This window comes from Leptodactylus fuscus, chromosome 3 (genome assembly GCF_031893055.1).
Source record: "Leptodactylus fuscus isolate aLepFus1 chromosome 3, aLepFus1.hap2, whole genome shotgun sequence".
Taxonomy (NCBI): Eukaryota; Metazoa; Chordata; class Amphibia; order Anura; family Leptodactylidae; genus Leptodactylus; species Leptodactylus fuscus.
The window spans coordinates 67,419,145-67,433,713 of NC_134267.1; the positions used below are offsets into that span (position 1 = coordinate 67,419,145).

The 14,569-nt window shown below is 39.8% G+C and overlaps 1 protein-coding gene across 2 annotated transcripts in view; it reads right to left on the reverse strand.

The window, feature by feature from the left end:
• Nucleotides 1-14,569, reverse strand: part of TMEM181 (transmembrane protein 181) — a 45,578-nt gene that overhangs the window by 1,537 nt on the left and 29,472 nt on the right. For both annotated transcript variants that reach the window (XM_075267704.1, XM_075267705.1), the window contains exons 5-16: nucleotides 13,680-13,801; nucleotides 13,153-13,272; nucleotides 12,253-12,333; nucleotides 10,670-10,769; nucleotides 9,553-9,683; nucleotides 7,227-7,318; nucleotides 6,818-6,875; nucleotides 6,513-6,615; nucleotides 5,289-5,340; nucleotides 3,840-3,922; nucleotides 2,299-2,388; nucleotides 1,245-1,311 (exon numbers count right to left, since the gene is read on the reverse strand). In XM_075267704.1, coding sequence (XP_075123805.1) covers nucleotides 1,245-1,311; nucleotides 2,299-2,388; nucleotides 3,840-3,922; nucleotides 5,289-5,340; nucleotides 6,513-6,615; nucleotides 6,818-6,875; nucleotides 7,227-7,318; nucleotides 9,553-9,683; nucleotides 10,670-10,769; nucleotides 12,253-12,333; nucleotides 13,153-13,272; nucleotides 13,680-13,801 — 1,099 coding nt within the window. The remainder of the gene's footprint in view (nucleotides 1-1,244; nucleotides 1,312-2,298; nucleotides 2,389-3,839; nucleotides 3,923-5,288; nucleotides 5,341-6,512; nucleotides 6,616-6,817; nucleotides 6,876-7,226; nucleotides 7,319-9,552; nucleotides 9,684-10,669; nucleotides 10,770-12,252; nucleotides 12,334-13,152; nucleotides 13,273-13,679; nucleotides 13,802-14,569) is intronic.

A 14,569-nucleotide genomic window follows, 5' to 3' on the forward strand; every position in this document is an offset into this window, starting at 1 on the left:
AAATATGGTTATAGGACAAATGTGCTGTAAAAATGAAATTTATCTTACCTGTTCTCCATTAAAATGAGATTTTGCAGTGTGAGCTCAGCCGGCCTGTGTGGGCGGGACATCAATAAACTGAAAGTAAAACTCCCGGCCTACATTCCAGGCTGAGGCGCATCACAGCGCTGCCCACACATAGGATGTGATCACACAGCTTCATTCACCTCAACACCTCCGGCTAGCAGAATGCGCTCACAATGGCTGTCACTGTCACAACACTGAGCTGAATCCTAGGGGTCCTTCACAACTAATAGCTGCTGAGGGCTGCTATGATACATCCAATTTGAATGGAGCACCAAAACACCTTCTTTGGCGCTAAATTCAAATGGACTAATCAATAAAATGCCACCGGACACCATCGATTACAATAGAGTTGTGACTAAATACTATACTCAGTAAGGACCTGCTCCTTATCACTTATAGTATTAGCCGCCTCAGTGTGATCTATTTCCCATTACTGGTCAGGACTAACACTGCTCGGATCAACCGATCTGAACAGCACGCTCCCATAGAAATGAGTGGAAGCACCTGTGACGCTGACTTTGCAAAGTGGGGTGGGGGGTGGGGGGCGTGGCTTCAAAAATAGAGAGACAGGTGTAGAATTGAAAATGAATGTCTATGAGAAAGTTTATTATTTATCTTTGGGCTACACATTACAGACTGTTAGCTCTAAAAGTGGCCAACCCCTTTAACTCAAATCGGGTTTTTTAACAACAAAAACAAGCCTGGAAAACCTCTTTATCACCTATGCTGAGGACAGGTCATCAATATGAGATCAGGGAGGGTCCAGCACCCTCATTGATCAGCTCTTCTCAGCAGTTGATACATGGAAAAAAAGAGGAAGTAGACAGCTCCATTTTCTCTGTAGTGGTCAGACTAGGTTACTGCAGATGAGCTCCAATTTGGTCGCACAGTAGAGTCAATGCTCTGTTCTCTGTGTATCAACTACTGAAAACAGCTGATCGTTGGAGGAGCCAGCTGTCAGACCCTCACTACTATTGTTAGCCCCAGATGTCCCATAACAGACCAGTCTGATGCCTCTTTAATACAAACATCTGTATTATACATCTTCTGAAGCAGTACTTCAGAACACACACATTTTGCTCAGTATATTGCCAATAAAGACCAATGAACAAATGAAACATAATGAAGTACTAGATATAACAATATACCATGAGATAACAGTTATGATCTGAACTCACCCATATATGACGTCATCATCAGAATCATTGAGCATTGAGAAGGCAGGGTTATCCTTCAACTGAGACTCTGCAAAAATTCAAGGGAGTAAGTAACTGATGTAAAGCTGGGTCGCATAGTTCAGTTTGTCTAGCTTATAGTTTAATGCCTGAGACAGACATGGATGATAACATTTTATGCACCAATCCAGCGCCCATAACCAAACAGAAAAATACTGCCTATTGCTTTGTGGTTCAACTAATGGACTGAATATGTCCCATAAAAACAATAGTCCTGGCTTCAGTTTCGCTCCAGTGTGTCACTCCATTTACATTAGTATCAGTGCTGTGTCATGTAACCAATGTATACAGAATTATGTTATTATTAACCTGTAGGAACACAAGTCCATGATCAACTTGAGAAACAATGGACCAGATTAACTGGGCTTCACCTAGAAAGTGGCCAAAATTTCACCTCAAATTGGCACATTTTTGGCGTTGTGGTGTTTCCACCACGTGGGGCCCCGGCCTCACAGTGATTTTGGATGAGAGGGTCTAGCTTGGAATCTCAGTTCTATTTCATCCCAAAAGTGTTTGATGGGGTTGAGGGTCAGGGCTCTGGGTGGGCCAATCATGTTCTTCCACTCCAAACCCTCCTAACCACGCCTAATGTGCCAATTCTGCCAATTTGTGGATGAATTGCTGTAGTTAAACAGTTTCCAATAATCCCACTCAGAGGTGACAGTGAAACATCCATGAGGATAAAAATGTAATGAACTATCTTGATGCAAGGGCGGCATCAAGGGCTCACTAAAGACACATGTATTGTGGATCCCAAAGCGCAAAGAGATGGGGCAGGGGCGAGGAGCAGAGGAACATCACTGGAAGTTCTCAAAATGGAAGTGGAGCCCTTATACAATAGAAAAATAGATGCTTGCAGATGATATATATGTATATGATGACCCCTTCAAAAGACTAAGGTAAAATCTGTCATTTGCATATACTATTTTAAGCAAACATATTTTAATAGTCAAGAACAATACAATATCTGGATTTTATGCAGTGACTGAGCACTTACCATAAAGAGCATTTTTGGATGGAGAATACACAAATGCTAGAGTGTATAGATAGAAGTTTAACAAGCCATAAAATGATAAAAACTCTGCTGGTGTTACATGTTAAGGAAAATGAAAGAAAGCATTACTTAATGGTTATAGGGGGATATTGTCACTCCTTAGGGAGAGACCACCATATAGGTGTGTGGAGATTTGTTAAGCCTTTAGCACTCCACTTTGCAAGGAACTATGGGAAGAATATGCAAATCCGCCTTCCATGATGTAATTAGGAAGACAGTTGCTGCCTCATTGTTGCAAACCAATAGAGGGCGCTCACTGGAATGTGCAAGCCTGTCTTAAGACAGGATTCCAGTGAAATAACCCAATAATGGCTGCTCCCTTTAGCTTCATGCCCGACCTTCCAAGAGGCCTTTGTTTAGCAATGACGCTGGGATTATTACCAGGTTATAGTCTCTCAATCGAGGACAGCTGTTTTGATCTGGTTGGATCTCATCAGCCCGATGTAGAGAGGACTATAACCTGGTAGAGGTGAGAGGCTTAGACAGGGTTCGGGGGATATTGTCACTCCTCCCATAGTTCCTTGCAAAGTGGAGTGCTAAAGGCTTAACAAATCTCCACACACCTATATGGTGGTCTCTCCCTAAGGAGTGACAATATCCCCCGAACCCTGTCTAAGCCTCTCACCTCTACCAGGTTATAGTCCTCTCTACATCGGGCTGATGAGATCCAACCAGATCGAAACAGCTGTCCTCGATTGAGAGACTATAACCTGGTAATAATCCCAGCGTCATTGCTAAACAAAGGCCTCTTGGAAGGTCGGGCATGAAGCTAAAGGGAGCAGCCATTATTGGGTTATTTCACTGGAATCCTGTCTTAAGACAGGCTTGCACATTCCAGTGAGCGCCCTCTATTGGTTTGCAACAATGAGGCAGCAACTGTCTTCCTAATTACATCATGGAAGGCGGATTTGCATATTCTTCCCATAGTTCCTTGCAAAGTGGAGTGCTAAAGGCTTAACAAATCTCCACACACCTATATGGTGGTCTCTCCCTAAGGAGTGACAATATCCCCCGAACCCTGTCTAAGCCTCTCACCTCTACCAGGTTATAGTCCTCTCTACATCGGGCTGATGAGATCCAACCAGATCGAAACAGCTGTCCTCGATTGAGAGACTATAACCTGGTAATAATCCCAGCGTCATTGCTAAACAAAGGCCTCTTGGAAGGTCGGGCATGAAGCTAAAGGGAGCAGCCATTATTGGGTTATTTCACTGGAATCCTGTCTTAAGACAGGCTTGCACATTCCAGTGAGCGCCCTCTATTGGTTTGCAACAATGAGGCAGCAACTGTCTTCCTAATTACATCATGGAAGGCGGATTTGCATATTCCTTCCATTAATGGTTATAGTCACACATGCTCATTGGCCATATCCCATTCACATCACTGAGGCACTGCTGCAGCCACATGTAACACCACACACAGGATCTTGAGCTTCACAATTCCAACATGTAATGAAGTTGTCTTAATCAGATATAAAAGGATATAATTTTGATAATGTGTAGTCAGCTCCGAAACAAAATTATCTTGTAATACTTGTGACCCAAATCTTAAATATAGGATGACAATGCTAAAAGACAGAAGAGAAAAGCAATAAGTGACAACCTACAACCTTTTCTACAAAGAAAGCACATACACTCTCAATTGAAAACAACCCACAAAATTGGACAAATTTGCTACAGTTCTGCTACATAGGGACTGGCTGACTTAGAAAGACCATATTCCCATGTTTATACCCAGATACATTTACAGGTTATTTTGGCATATGCAGTTTTGAAAGATATATGTCTGAGGCTGACAACTGCAATATTACAGCTCAGCTCCCATTCAAATGATTCAGCGCTGAGCTTTAGAACCGCTGCTCGGTCACTCCATAGTATATAGGGCCATCTGCTTCCAGGTTCATAGACTAAAAAGTTGATCAATGCAGGGCTTGGATGTCAGGACCCCACCAATCGCAGTTTGATGACCTATCATAAAGACAGGTCAATAATGGTAAGACATGTACAACCCCTTTGAAGAGGAACTTTCATGTCCTAACCTATGCCATGTTACATATTGCTGGTATTTCCCCGATTGGCACCAAAACTAACTGCACTGATTTCTTAACCACTGTGGCACATACCTGAATTCAGGGCACTGCCTGCTTTTCAGCAATATGTAACATGGCATGTGTTAGAGAACATGAAAAGTCCTCTATGTCCTTTAGGAAACCAGTCACTAAAGTATTCTGGACCTACCATACTGTATAAATATGGTTGGACAATAGCTAAAAAAGCTTTTTCCTGCAGTGATAGCAGCACTGAACCCTCAAAACTAGAAGTGCTTAGTCAGATCAGGATATTCATGGGGGTCTTCTTTCTTACGTTACAGAAAACAACTCTATGCGGGAACATGAACAAAGAACTATTTTCTGTGCAGGCTTGCCTGGGACCTTGACACATCACCAGACAGTAGGAAAAACCTCATAGCTCTCCGGATTGGTAGAGATAGAATAATTGTAAAACTGTGAGGGTTCAGAAGCGAGACTCACTCCTAGCAAAAACATAAAAGGTTACCGAGTTATCCATTAATAAAAACCATTATAAGGGTATGTTCACGCGGCGGAAACCAAATTCCGCCGTGTGAACTCTACGTGCGGCTAACTGCGACGAGATGCCGATGCACCAGCATTCAGTCGCGGCATTCCGCTCCTGATTAGGCCCCAATGAACGGGCCTAATCAGGAGTGAGTCTCGGCTGTCTAAGAAGAAGAGGCATCTTGCTTCTTTTTCCCGCTAGCGTTTTTTTTTTCCAAATGAATGGGAGCCTTTTTAGCAACCGGATTTTGAGGCAAATGCCGCGTCAAAATCCGCCTGCAAAAAACTCTGTGTGAACTAGCCCTAACTATCATGACACGTTTTCTATTATAGCTGGATGTCCCCATAACCAACATACCTGATAACAAGCACTACGAACGTCAAGGCTGTAAGAAACTTTAACCGCAGATCTGAAACAGAATGTAATACTTGCTGTCACTGACAAATTCAGGAGACAATAACAAGGTCGAAGTTTACTACACAGTAAATAAATCACATAATATAATCATCAACAATATCCACATAGTAATAATACATACAAAAAAAATGTTACCAAAAGTTTTTTTTTTTTTTTTTCTTTTATCTCAACCATTGTGAAATAATTGTCAGTGTAAACTTAGGGTCCATTCACACGGAGAAAAATGGTGAGGAATTTGGTGTGGAATTTCAGCGCTGAGAAAAAAGCCTCCCATTGACTTCAATGGGTTCCTTTTTCTACTAGCAGAGTATGCCAGAAAAAGGAACCCACTGAAGTCAATTGGAGGCTATTTTATTTTTCAGCGCTGCAATTCCACACCAAAAGAACAAAAACACAAAACGAAAACTATGCTAATATATTGCATTACTCCAGTTACATTGTTTCCGAAACAAAACATGCATTATTCAAATTTCCTACATGGCGAACAGAGGACGCGATCTGTATAAAAAAAAAATCTGATAGGCATGCCAGTGTTGAAATAGATTTTACAGGTGAAAATTAGGGAATGCATATCAGAAAAGATCAAGATGTGCATTATTAAAATTGCAGCATGCCCTTAAATAAGAAGATTCTTTAATGTATCATGCATACAACTGGTGCTATTTCATAATCCTTGAGATGACGGATTGTGCAACTGCTATATGACTCCGCCGAGCTGTGTGCCTGAAGGGATAGCTGCTGTACTTTCCCCTTCCCATTTACACCAGATGACACCATCCCAACACTCTTTTGACACACACCCTTTTCAAAAAAGAGGCAAAGGCAGTAACCAAAAAAACTCATCATTCTTTGTGCATAACGCAGATTTGTGCAAAAAAAAAAAAAAAAAAAAAAAAAAAAAAAGCTATTATACTTATTGCACAAGTTTACAAGAGAATATGCACTGAAAACAACAAACAAATGAGCCCAGATCAAGTTGTAGCTTTGATTCCATTTTCGACAATATGTAACTTTTTAATCACTTTGTATTGATTGTTTAGGAATTGAAGAAAAACATATAATGAAAATTCAGTTATTTGAAATAAATTTGAATAAATTATTATTATTTTTTTTTTAATTTGTGAAATGGGGAAACTTACAGTACATACTTCTAAATATACTCACCAACATAGGGCATATTTCGCAATTCAGAGCATGCCCGTATAACAAGAAACAAGAGATACAGGATGTACAAAGTCGCCACTATTAGAAAGAAAATTTTCATGCCCTAAACAAAAAACAAAAACAAAATATGTTACTTAATGTGCTGTTCATGTGTTTTACTGCCACTAACCACCTTTTCTTTTTCTAAAAAAGAGTAACTTGTCCATGATGTATGTTTTGACTGAATAACAACTAAATCCAGAAGAACACTGACACATTGGAATGTACAATAGAAGCCTTTTACTATAATACCATCAGTAACTCACCTGAAAATTGCCGGTATCTACTTTGTATTGGTAAGTTGGATCACGTAACTCATTAACGCTGGTCAAAAGAAGCAAACACAAAGAAGTTTAAGGCCTGAGATCATAAATGTCTTGAACAGAGATGAGCGAACACTATTCGAAGCGGCCATTCATTTCTATGGGAGCGTGCTATTCGAAAGGGCTGTTTCGAATAGTGTTCGCTCATCTCTAGTCTTGAACACTTCTGAAAAGTGCAACTAAGACCCTGATCAAATTCAAGATACAATATTTAGCAAGGGTTTTACTAAATGTATCAAATATCTTGTATCTGACTAACTCTAAGCGATTTGTGTGTAAAACAAAGTAATTCTGTAAGGAGGATGCATTATGTTGAACTTCAAACATGATCAACAACAGCACCAATACTTACGTCTGCCAAATTCCTAACGTCACAGAAGCAAACCAAAGCAGTCCAACAATGAGAAATTTTGGCAAATAAAAAGTCATGCACTTCCTTTCACCCTAAATAGAAAAAAAGAGGAAACTAATTATCTATATAATGCATTAATGACTTTAATACTACTAACAAATTTGTGCATCCAATCATCCAATCAATTGTATTGCTCTGATACATTTTCAATGAAAAACAGTCTATAAATTTACTGTGTGATCCTGTAGTCATGTATTCCATTTGTACCCTTTGACACAAAATTATGGATATTTTTTAAAGACTATTTGCAAATCCGCTTCAGGTTTTATTTTATATGCATTGCAGTGATTAACAAAATAGTAGTTGCGAAGTGCAAAATTTCCACGATTCTGTTATAATAAACATACATTAAAACTAAAATTCTGTGAAAATTGGTGTTATTTTACAAAGCTTTATTTCCCTTACAAAAGAGAATGGATCTGTCTCTAAAGGAAACCTGTCACATTGTACATGGTGCTCGAGCGGCAAGCAGTATGTTCTAGATCAGGAGGAGCTGAGCAGTTTGATGCTCAAATTTGTGGGAAAACTTGTCATTTGTTTTTTTATTTTTTAAATGCCTGCTTTATTATAATCTGCCAGTCCCCATAGCAATACACGTCCCAGTGGGAGTGGAAGTAAAACCATCTAGGGGCTGGTTCTAACCACAAGACCAGCCAGGAAGCCTAAATACTGCATCAAAAGACTAGCAATGGGGGAAGGGAGGGGAGTAGAAATAACACTCTCTGGGCAACCCCTTTAAGACAATGCCAAGAAGGAAAAACATCATCAATGATCTTATGAAAGCAATTGCTGCTGCACATCAATTTGGAAAGGCCCATTGCTGAACAATCTGAACGATATAGGAAACACAAAGGCGGTTACTTCATTTATTCACTAAGAGTACGGATTAGGGAATGTAAAAGGTCCAGAATAGGGATACCGTAATTCTCTTCTTCACAGACTTAGGCCTGGTTCACATCTGCGTTCGGTATTCCATTCGGGAGGTCTGCATGGGGGCCCCCGAATGGAATACCGAGTCAGCACTGAATGCACACAGACCCCATAGACTATAATGGGGTCCGTTTGTTTTCCACACGAGTCATGCAGAGAGGAAAGTAGTTCATGAAGTACTTTTCTCTCCACATGACTCATACAGACAGCGTGTGGAAAATACACGGACCCCATTATAGTCTATGGAGTCCATGTGCTTTCATAAGCTCACTGCTTGTTAATGCGTTCAGTATTCCGTTTGGAGGGTTCCCAAGCGGACTTCCCGAACGGAATACCAAACGCAGATGTGAACTCTTCTTAAATGTAAAGAGGTGATATAGCTTTATTCCAGTAACTACCTGTCTTCTTACCAGGAGTAAGTTTAATTGTGGATATATTATAGATGTTTGATGTTTCACTTATGGGCTATAAGTAGCTTTTAACAAATGCAATTAAATGTTATGTTTTTTTTTTTCATGTTTAAAAAAACCTATTTCATATTAATTTAGCCTTCACTGGTCAACAAATGCAGTAGAAGAGTTGATGCCACTAACGCAAGGTTCACACTAGCACCCGGAGTCCATTCTCAGCTTTCCGTCTTCTGCATGCAGAAGATGGAAAGCTGTCAGACCGGGTCCGGCCGTGAGCGGCGGTGAACGTTTTCTGCTCTCCGCCGCGAAACCGTTTTTTTAAATCGGACACAGAGTACAGCATGTCCGACTCTTTAAAAAAAAACGGTTTCACGGCGGAGAGCGTAAAACGCTCACCGGCGCTCATGGCCAGACATCTTTCAAACCCATTCAAATGAATGGGTTTGAAAGAGTCCTGCAGATTTCCGTCTCCTGCTCAGTTTTGTGCAGGAAACGGAAACCTGCATGAACGGAGACCTGGCGCAGATGTGAACGAGCCCTAAGTGGTATGCTAATAAAGATAAAGAGGGTTTTATTAGCTAACTGTTACGGTGCACATACACAAAAAGCCCCACTAGTAGCCTCCACATGGTATAATGTTGTATTGGAGTCTCCACACAATATAACCGGGGCATTATAATGTGTGTGGGGCACTAATGTGGCATTATACTGAATGGAGGGCAACAATATGGCATTATACTGTGTGAAGAAGAAAATTAATGAAGCATTATACTATGTGGGAGGCAGGGGGCACTACTGAAGCATTATACTGTGTGGGTTCTAGGAATAATCATTCACACTACAAGACATGTATTACACGTTTATATTTGTTTGCTTAATATAATTTCGCAATGTGCAAAAAACAAAACATAATTCAAAGAACCTACCTGCACCCGAATCCCATGGTAGACACAGAGCCAAAAGAGCAAGAGAGCACAAAGGAACAGTGATTGAAAGAGGTCGTCCAGCATACCAGGGAACCAGCTATTAACCAGAAACGTAAGAGGAAAGAATGGGTCTGAAACAAAACAGGACAAACATTGTCTGCCTGGAAATGGACTGTTCACCGCTAGATCACCTTACTTACTTCTCAAAAATAAAAAGCATTTCCACTAGAAGTTAAGAATACAAATGAGAACAGGTTAACCCATTAGCTACCAGACCTTACGGGCCTGGACACTTTTAGTACATGCAGTGGTTTAAAAGCCCTCACTTTTTTATTACTTGGACTACTATCATATTTGTGCCATCTATCAAATTTGTTTTAAAAAATTATTTTTTAATTATTATTTTTTTTTTTTTAGAAATACGCTTTTTTTTCTAGCTTTATTCTTGTTCAAAATTGTACAAAAAGTGAAATAAAAAAAATAAAGTTCATACTTTTTTTTTAAAATTTGCAAATAGACACCAAAATCAAAAATAACATAGAACATCGGGTTCCCAGTTCTCTTCCTATTGTTTTGAACTGTAATTATAGTCTTTGGTTAAAACAGCAGCTATGGTAATAATTTACATTAGCAAGGGCGGTGCTTTTTATTTTATTTCCTTATTTGTATTTTTTTTTAAATATATTTTCTCTTCATTTGTAAATATGGCAGTCACAGGATCTCTAAAATAGAACCTTCAATATATATATATATATATATATATATATATATATATATATTTTTTAATATCTGCTCCCATATGTGTTATTGCCACATAGAGAAGTGACAGACAGCAGATTTTGCCCTGGAGGCCACTTTTTGCCAGTGGGTAGTGCTGCATACAGACATTAAGATACATTAAGAGATCAGCAGAATGAAATATTCATACATCCATATAAATAAGTAAAATATGTCTGTTCGAAACGTACTAAATATACCGCTGTGTCTAAGAGCTATAGATCAGCAGAACCAAACTTCCATATGCATTTTCCTGGCTATATAAGACCTAAGTGAAGTAGCAAGCCCTCCGCTACCAGATAAATCTTAGGAAACGCTTAAACAATAGTAATCTGTTTACCATTATAGAGGAGAAGCAGAGGTAAAAGGACTGACATCCATTTTTGTTCTATACCCCAGTCTCTCATGGAAAATTTTCGAAGTGAATGTGCAAATAAACACTGGGAAAGAAAAAAAATAACATCACTGAAGTAGTTGATTTTTTACTTTTAATATATTATTGTATACAATAGCCAAAGCATAGCTAAGACAAAGCTAAAACGAACATGCTGCTGTAATCTTTCTCCTCCACTATTAACAGCTATTAATAACAGATAAAATGAATTCTAGTGAGCAGAAACCTGTCTTCCATGATGTAATTAGGAAGTCAGGTGCCTCAGTGTTGCAAACCAATAGAGGGCGCTCACTGGAATGTGCAAGCCTGTCTTCCCTGATGTAATTAGGGTTTGCAACACTGAGGCACCTGACTTCCTAATTACATCATGGAAGACAGATTTGCATATTCTTCCCATAGTGAGCAGAAAGTTACATTTGCCACCCATGCTAGAACATCAATCAGTCACATTTCTTCTTATACTTTTTATTTCTCTCAGGTTCCACAAGGATTTTTATTCCTTGAGCCTTTAGAACAGTCCAAGAAGAAGAATGCTCTAAGACTCCGGCTATATGTGCAAATAACCTAAGATATACCACCCGCTTTGCTGAGAGGAATCACACGTTACCCTACTTTACTTCACTGACCAGCATCCTAAGTAATTCCGCAATAATAGAAGTCTGCAGGGCTATATATTGGATTGCTGTCCTCCATGATGTAGATCTGCTGTATAACCTGCTATAACAAAGCCCCTCATACATTATGCTTAATTTATTGCATTCTCTCCTTCAAAAAAGATGGAAAAATATCTGCTATGATCCAGACATGCAGTATAAATGTGTAAGTGGAATCCTGGCACTTATCCACTTAGATAAGCCTGCCCTCATGCTTGATAAACTCAAACTGAGAAGGTCATTCACTATTAGACTGGTCTATACTTGGTGCATACAAATGAGATATCCTAAAGCTGGCATGTGCACATCTATAAATTAAGGAAGGGCTGTGGTATATCCCAAAAAAAGGAGTTCTACAATATTATTGAGTGCACCTAAGGCTTAAATTAATACATTCTTAAAGACGGTATCCAGTATAGTAAAGGCACCCCTACAGCATAGGAGAGGAGGCGGAGCGGTCCAGGAGATGGACCTGCTTACCACCCCAGTACACAGTGACTGACAACGTTCTGTGGACACACACCGATCACTCGCACACTGATCACTCGCACACTGATCACTCGCACACTGATCACTCGCACACTGATCACTCGCACACTGATCACTCGCACACTGATCACTCGCACACTGATCACTCGCACACTGATCACTCGCACACTGATCACTCGCACACTGATCACTCGCACACTGATCACTCGCACACTGATCACTCAATCTCCCCCAGGAATCCTGTCAAGATTTACTCTGCTTACAACCCAGAAATCCTGCTGCAAATAGTATGAACCTATATATTATAGAGCTCAGCTTCTCTCCCCCCATCACGTGTTCCTTGTGTTGGAAAGAACTGGCAGCTATGACACAGCTGTATGTACTTACAGTCACCATGAAAGTGAGCACAACAAACACAAAACGGAACCAGATCTCCACTTGAGAAAATGTTGGGTTGTACGTCTTCCACTATAAGAAAAACAAAACATGTTGAGTTGACCGTCTGTAGTAAACCACATTTGGACAAAATGGTTAAACAATATGATGCAATGTTAAATAATAGAAATTAAAATTAAATTAGAAATTAAACATAAATAAATAATGCAAACACCATAAACGCTATTTTTTGGTCAGCATCCCTTCATAAAAATTCTATAATGTCCAAAAAAAAAAAAAAGTCAACTGTACCCCAGAATAGTACCAATGAAAAACATATCTTGTCTCAATAAATAAGCCCTCAACTAGCAGCAATGGAAAAATCAAAACGCTATGGATTTTAGAAAATGTGAACGTTTACTGTGTGACATACAGCAAAACATAAAACACAAAATCCTACTGACTTGCAGATTAAAGGTAAAATTATTTATGCCATATGGTGAACTGTGCAAAATCTAACATTAAAAATAATGTGCCAGAATTACCCTCCCCCTGCACTAACCCCAAAACTATGTCCTTAAAAAAATATCAGTCACCACTGCCTGAAAAACAAAGAGTTATGGCTTTAGAACAAAACAATGAGAAAAAATTGAAGAAGTTCTGTCCTAAAGGCCAAAACGGGTTGTGTAAGGGTTAAAGTCTCAAATAACTGCTCAGACTAAAACAAACCGCTGTTCAGAAGGTGTCTTGTAAGGACCAGACTCGTCTTCCACCTCTGAGCATGTATGGTTTTAAGTGTAGTTCACAGATGTAACAGCAAGAACACTTTTTTGGTCCACGCCCAGTAAGAAGCAAAAATAAGGTACAAAAATCAGCAAATATATTTGGTATGTTCCGGAAGGGTTCACTCACCGTAAATGTGACAGCTGTAATTGTGTATCTCAGCAGGTTAAGATTTTCAAAGCGGACATCAAGATTATACTGAGTATAGTTCAGATAGCCGAGATGGACTACTATAATTTCATTGCATTTCTGAAATCAAAGAGAGCAGACACAAAGGTGAGTATAAGCAGTGTAAAGCAGAGCGAACTATCCCATATTAGTGGCCTATTACTGAATCCTATATACAAGAAAAGGCAAACGAGAAGGTGATGGGTTTGGGCTAGCAGTCTGATAAGGAGGGCCACCTTGTAGTAAATGGAAATCTTACTGTTTCAGCATGCCAAGACATTTTGGATAATTGTATGCTTCCAATACTGTGGGAATATTTGGGGAAGGCCCTTTTCTGTTCCAGACATTTATGAAAAAGGTGGAATGCTTTATACATGATCCATATTTGTGAACGTTTCAGATGATATACAAAGATTTGCATTTTATTAAGACATAAAACCAATACCTGGAAAATAGCACCTTATTAAAATTCCAACAGTGATATGTACCTGTGCACAACTAAGTGTCCTTGGCCGAGAGTGCTCTTTGTTATCAACGTAGGACACAGTTGCATCAGAAGACACACCATGTATTTTTACAGACATCGTAAAATTGTTCTGGAAGCTGGAGTCTATGGATGGAAGGAATATACAGTCAACAACAATTGTCCAGGATCTTTAAACACTTGGTTACAAAGGCAAAACATAAAGAAATAACCCCACCACTCCCGTGGTCGCTGCTGGCCCTGCAGTGATGATGTTGTATACCTCACTGACCATGTGTGTACATACAACTGCAATCAAAGACACCAGAAATTGCCTGCAGTTGTCACATAAGAAGTGTAAGTGAAGTCATCAAAATGGCCTGTTTCTTATTTATCTCCTTCTGCAACTGATCAAATCTCTATAACAAATGTCTCCGGAGAGGGAGAAGATCTCCACAACACAGAGAGAAATCTGCACCATAGAGGGAGAGTTTCCTTTCACAACAGTAGGATTATCTGGATTTACAGTGGGGCTTTCATGACAGGTATGAATTACTTAAAAGAGTTTGTCCCATTCACAGGACACACGATAAATGTCACATCCTTGGGGTCCCCCAGTAATCAGGAGTAAGGGGAACCGAAAGCCCCCCATCATACTCCCTGTGAATGAATTGGCAGCGAGGTTGTGTTACAGGTGCCCCATTCACTACTATGGGTCTGCCAGGACGGCAATCTCTGCCAGCCTTCTAGAAAGGGGCTCTGGCTATTCACAGGGAGGATTTCAGTTCCACTTTCGATCATTAGAGGAGATCGAGGGCCAGGGCGCCAGTAATGTGACACAAATCTTATCCCATGGATAGGGGATATCTGCCTGTTATTCGTACAATCCTTTTAATACTGTAGACAACATCTCTA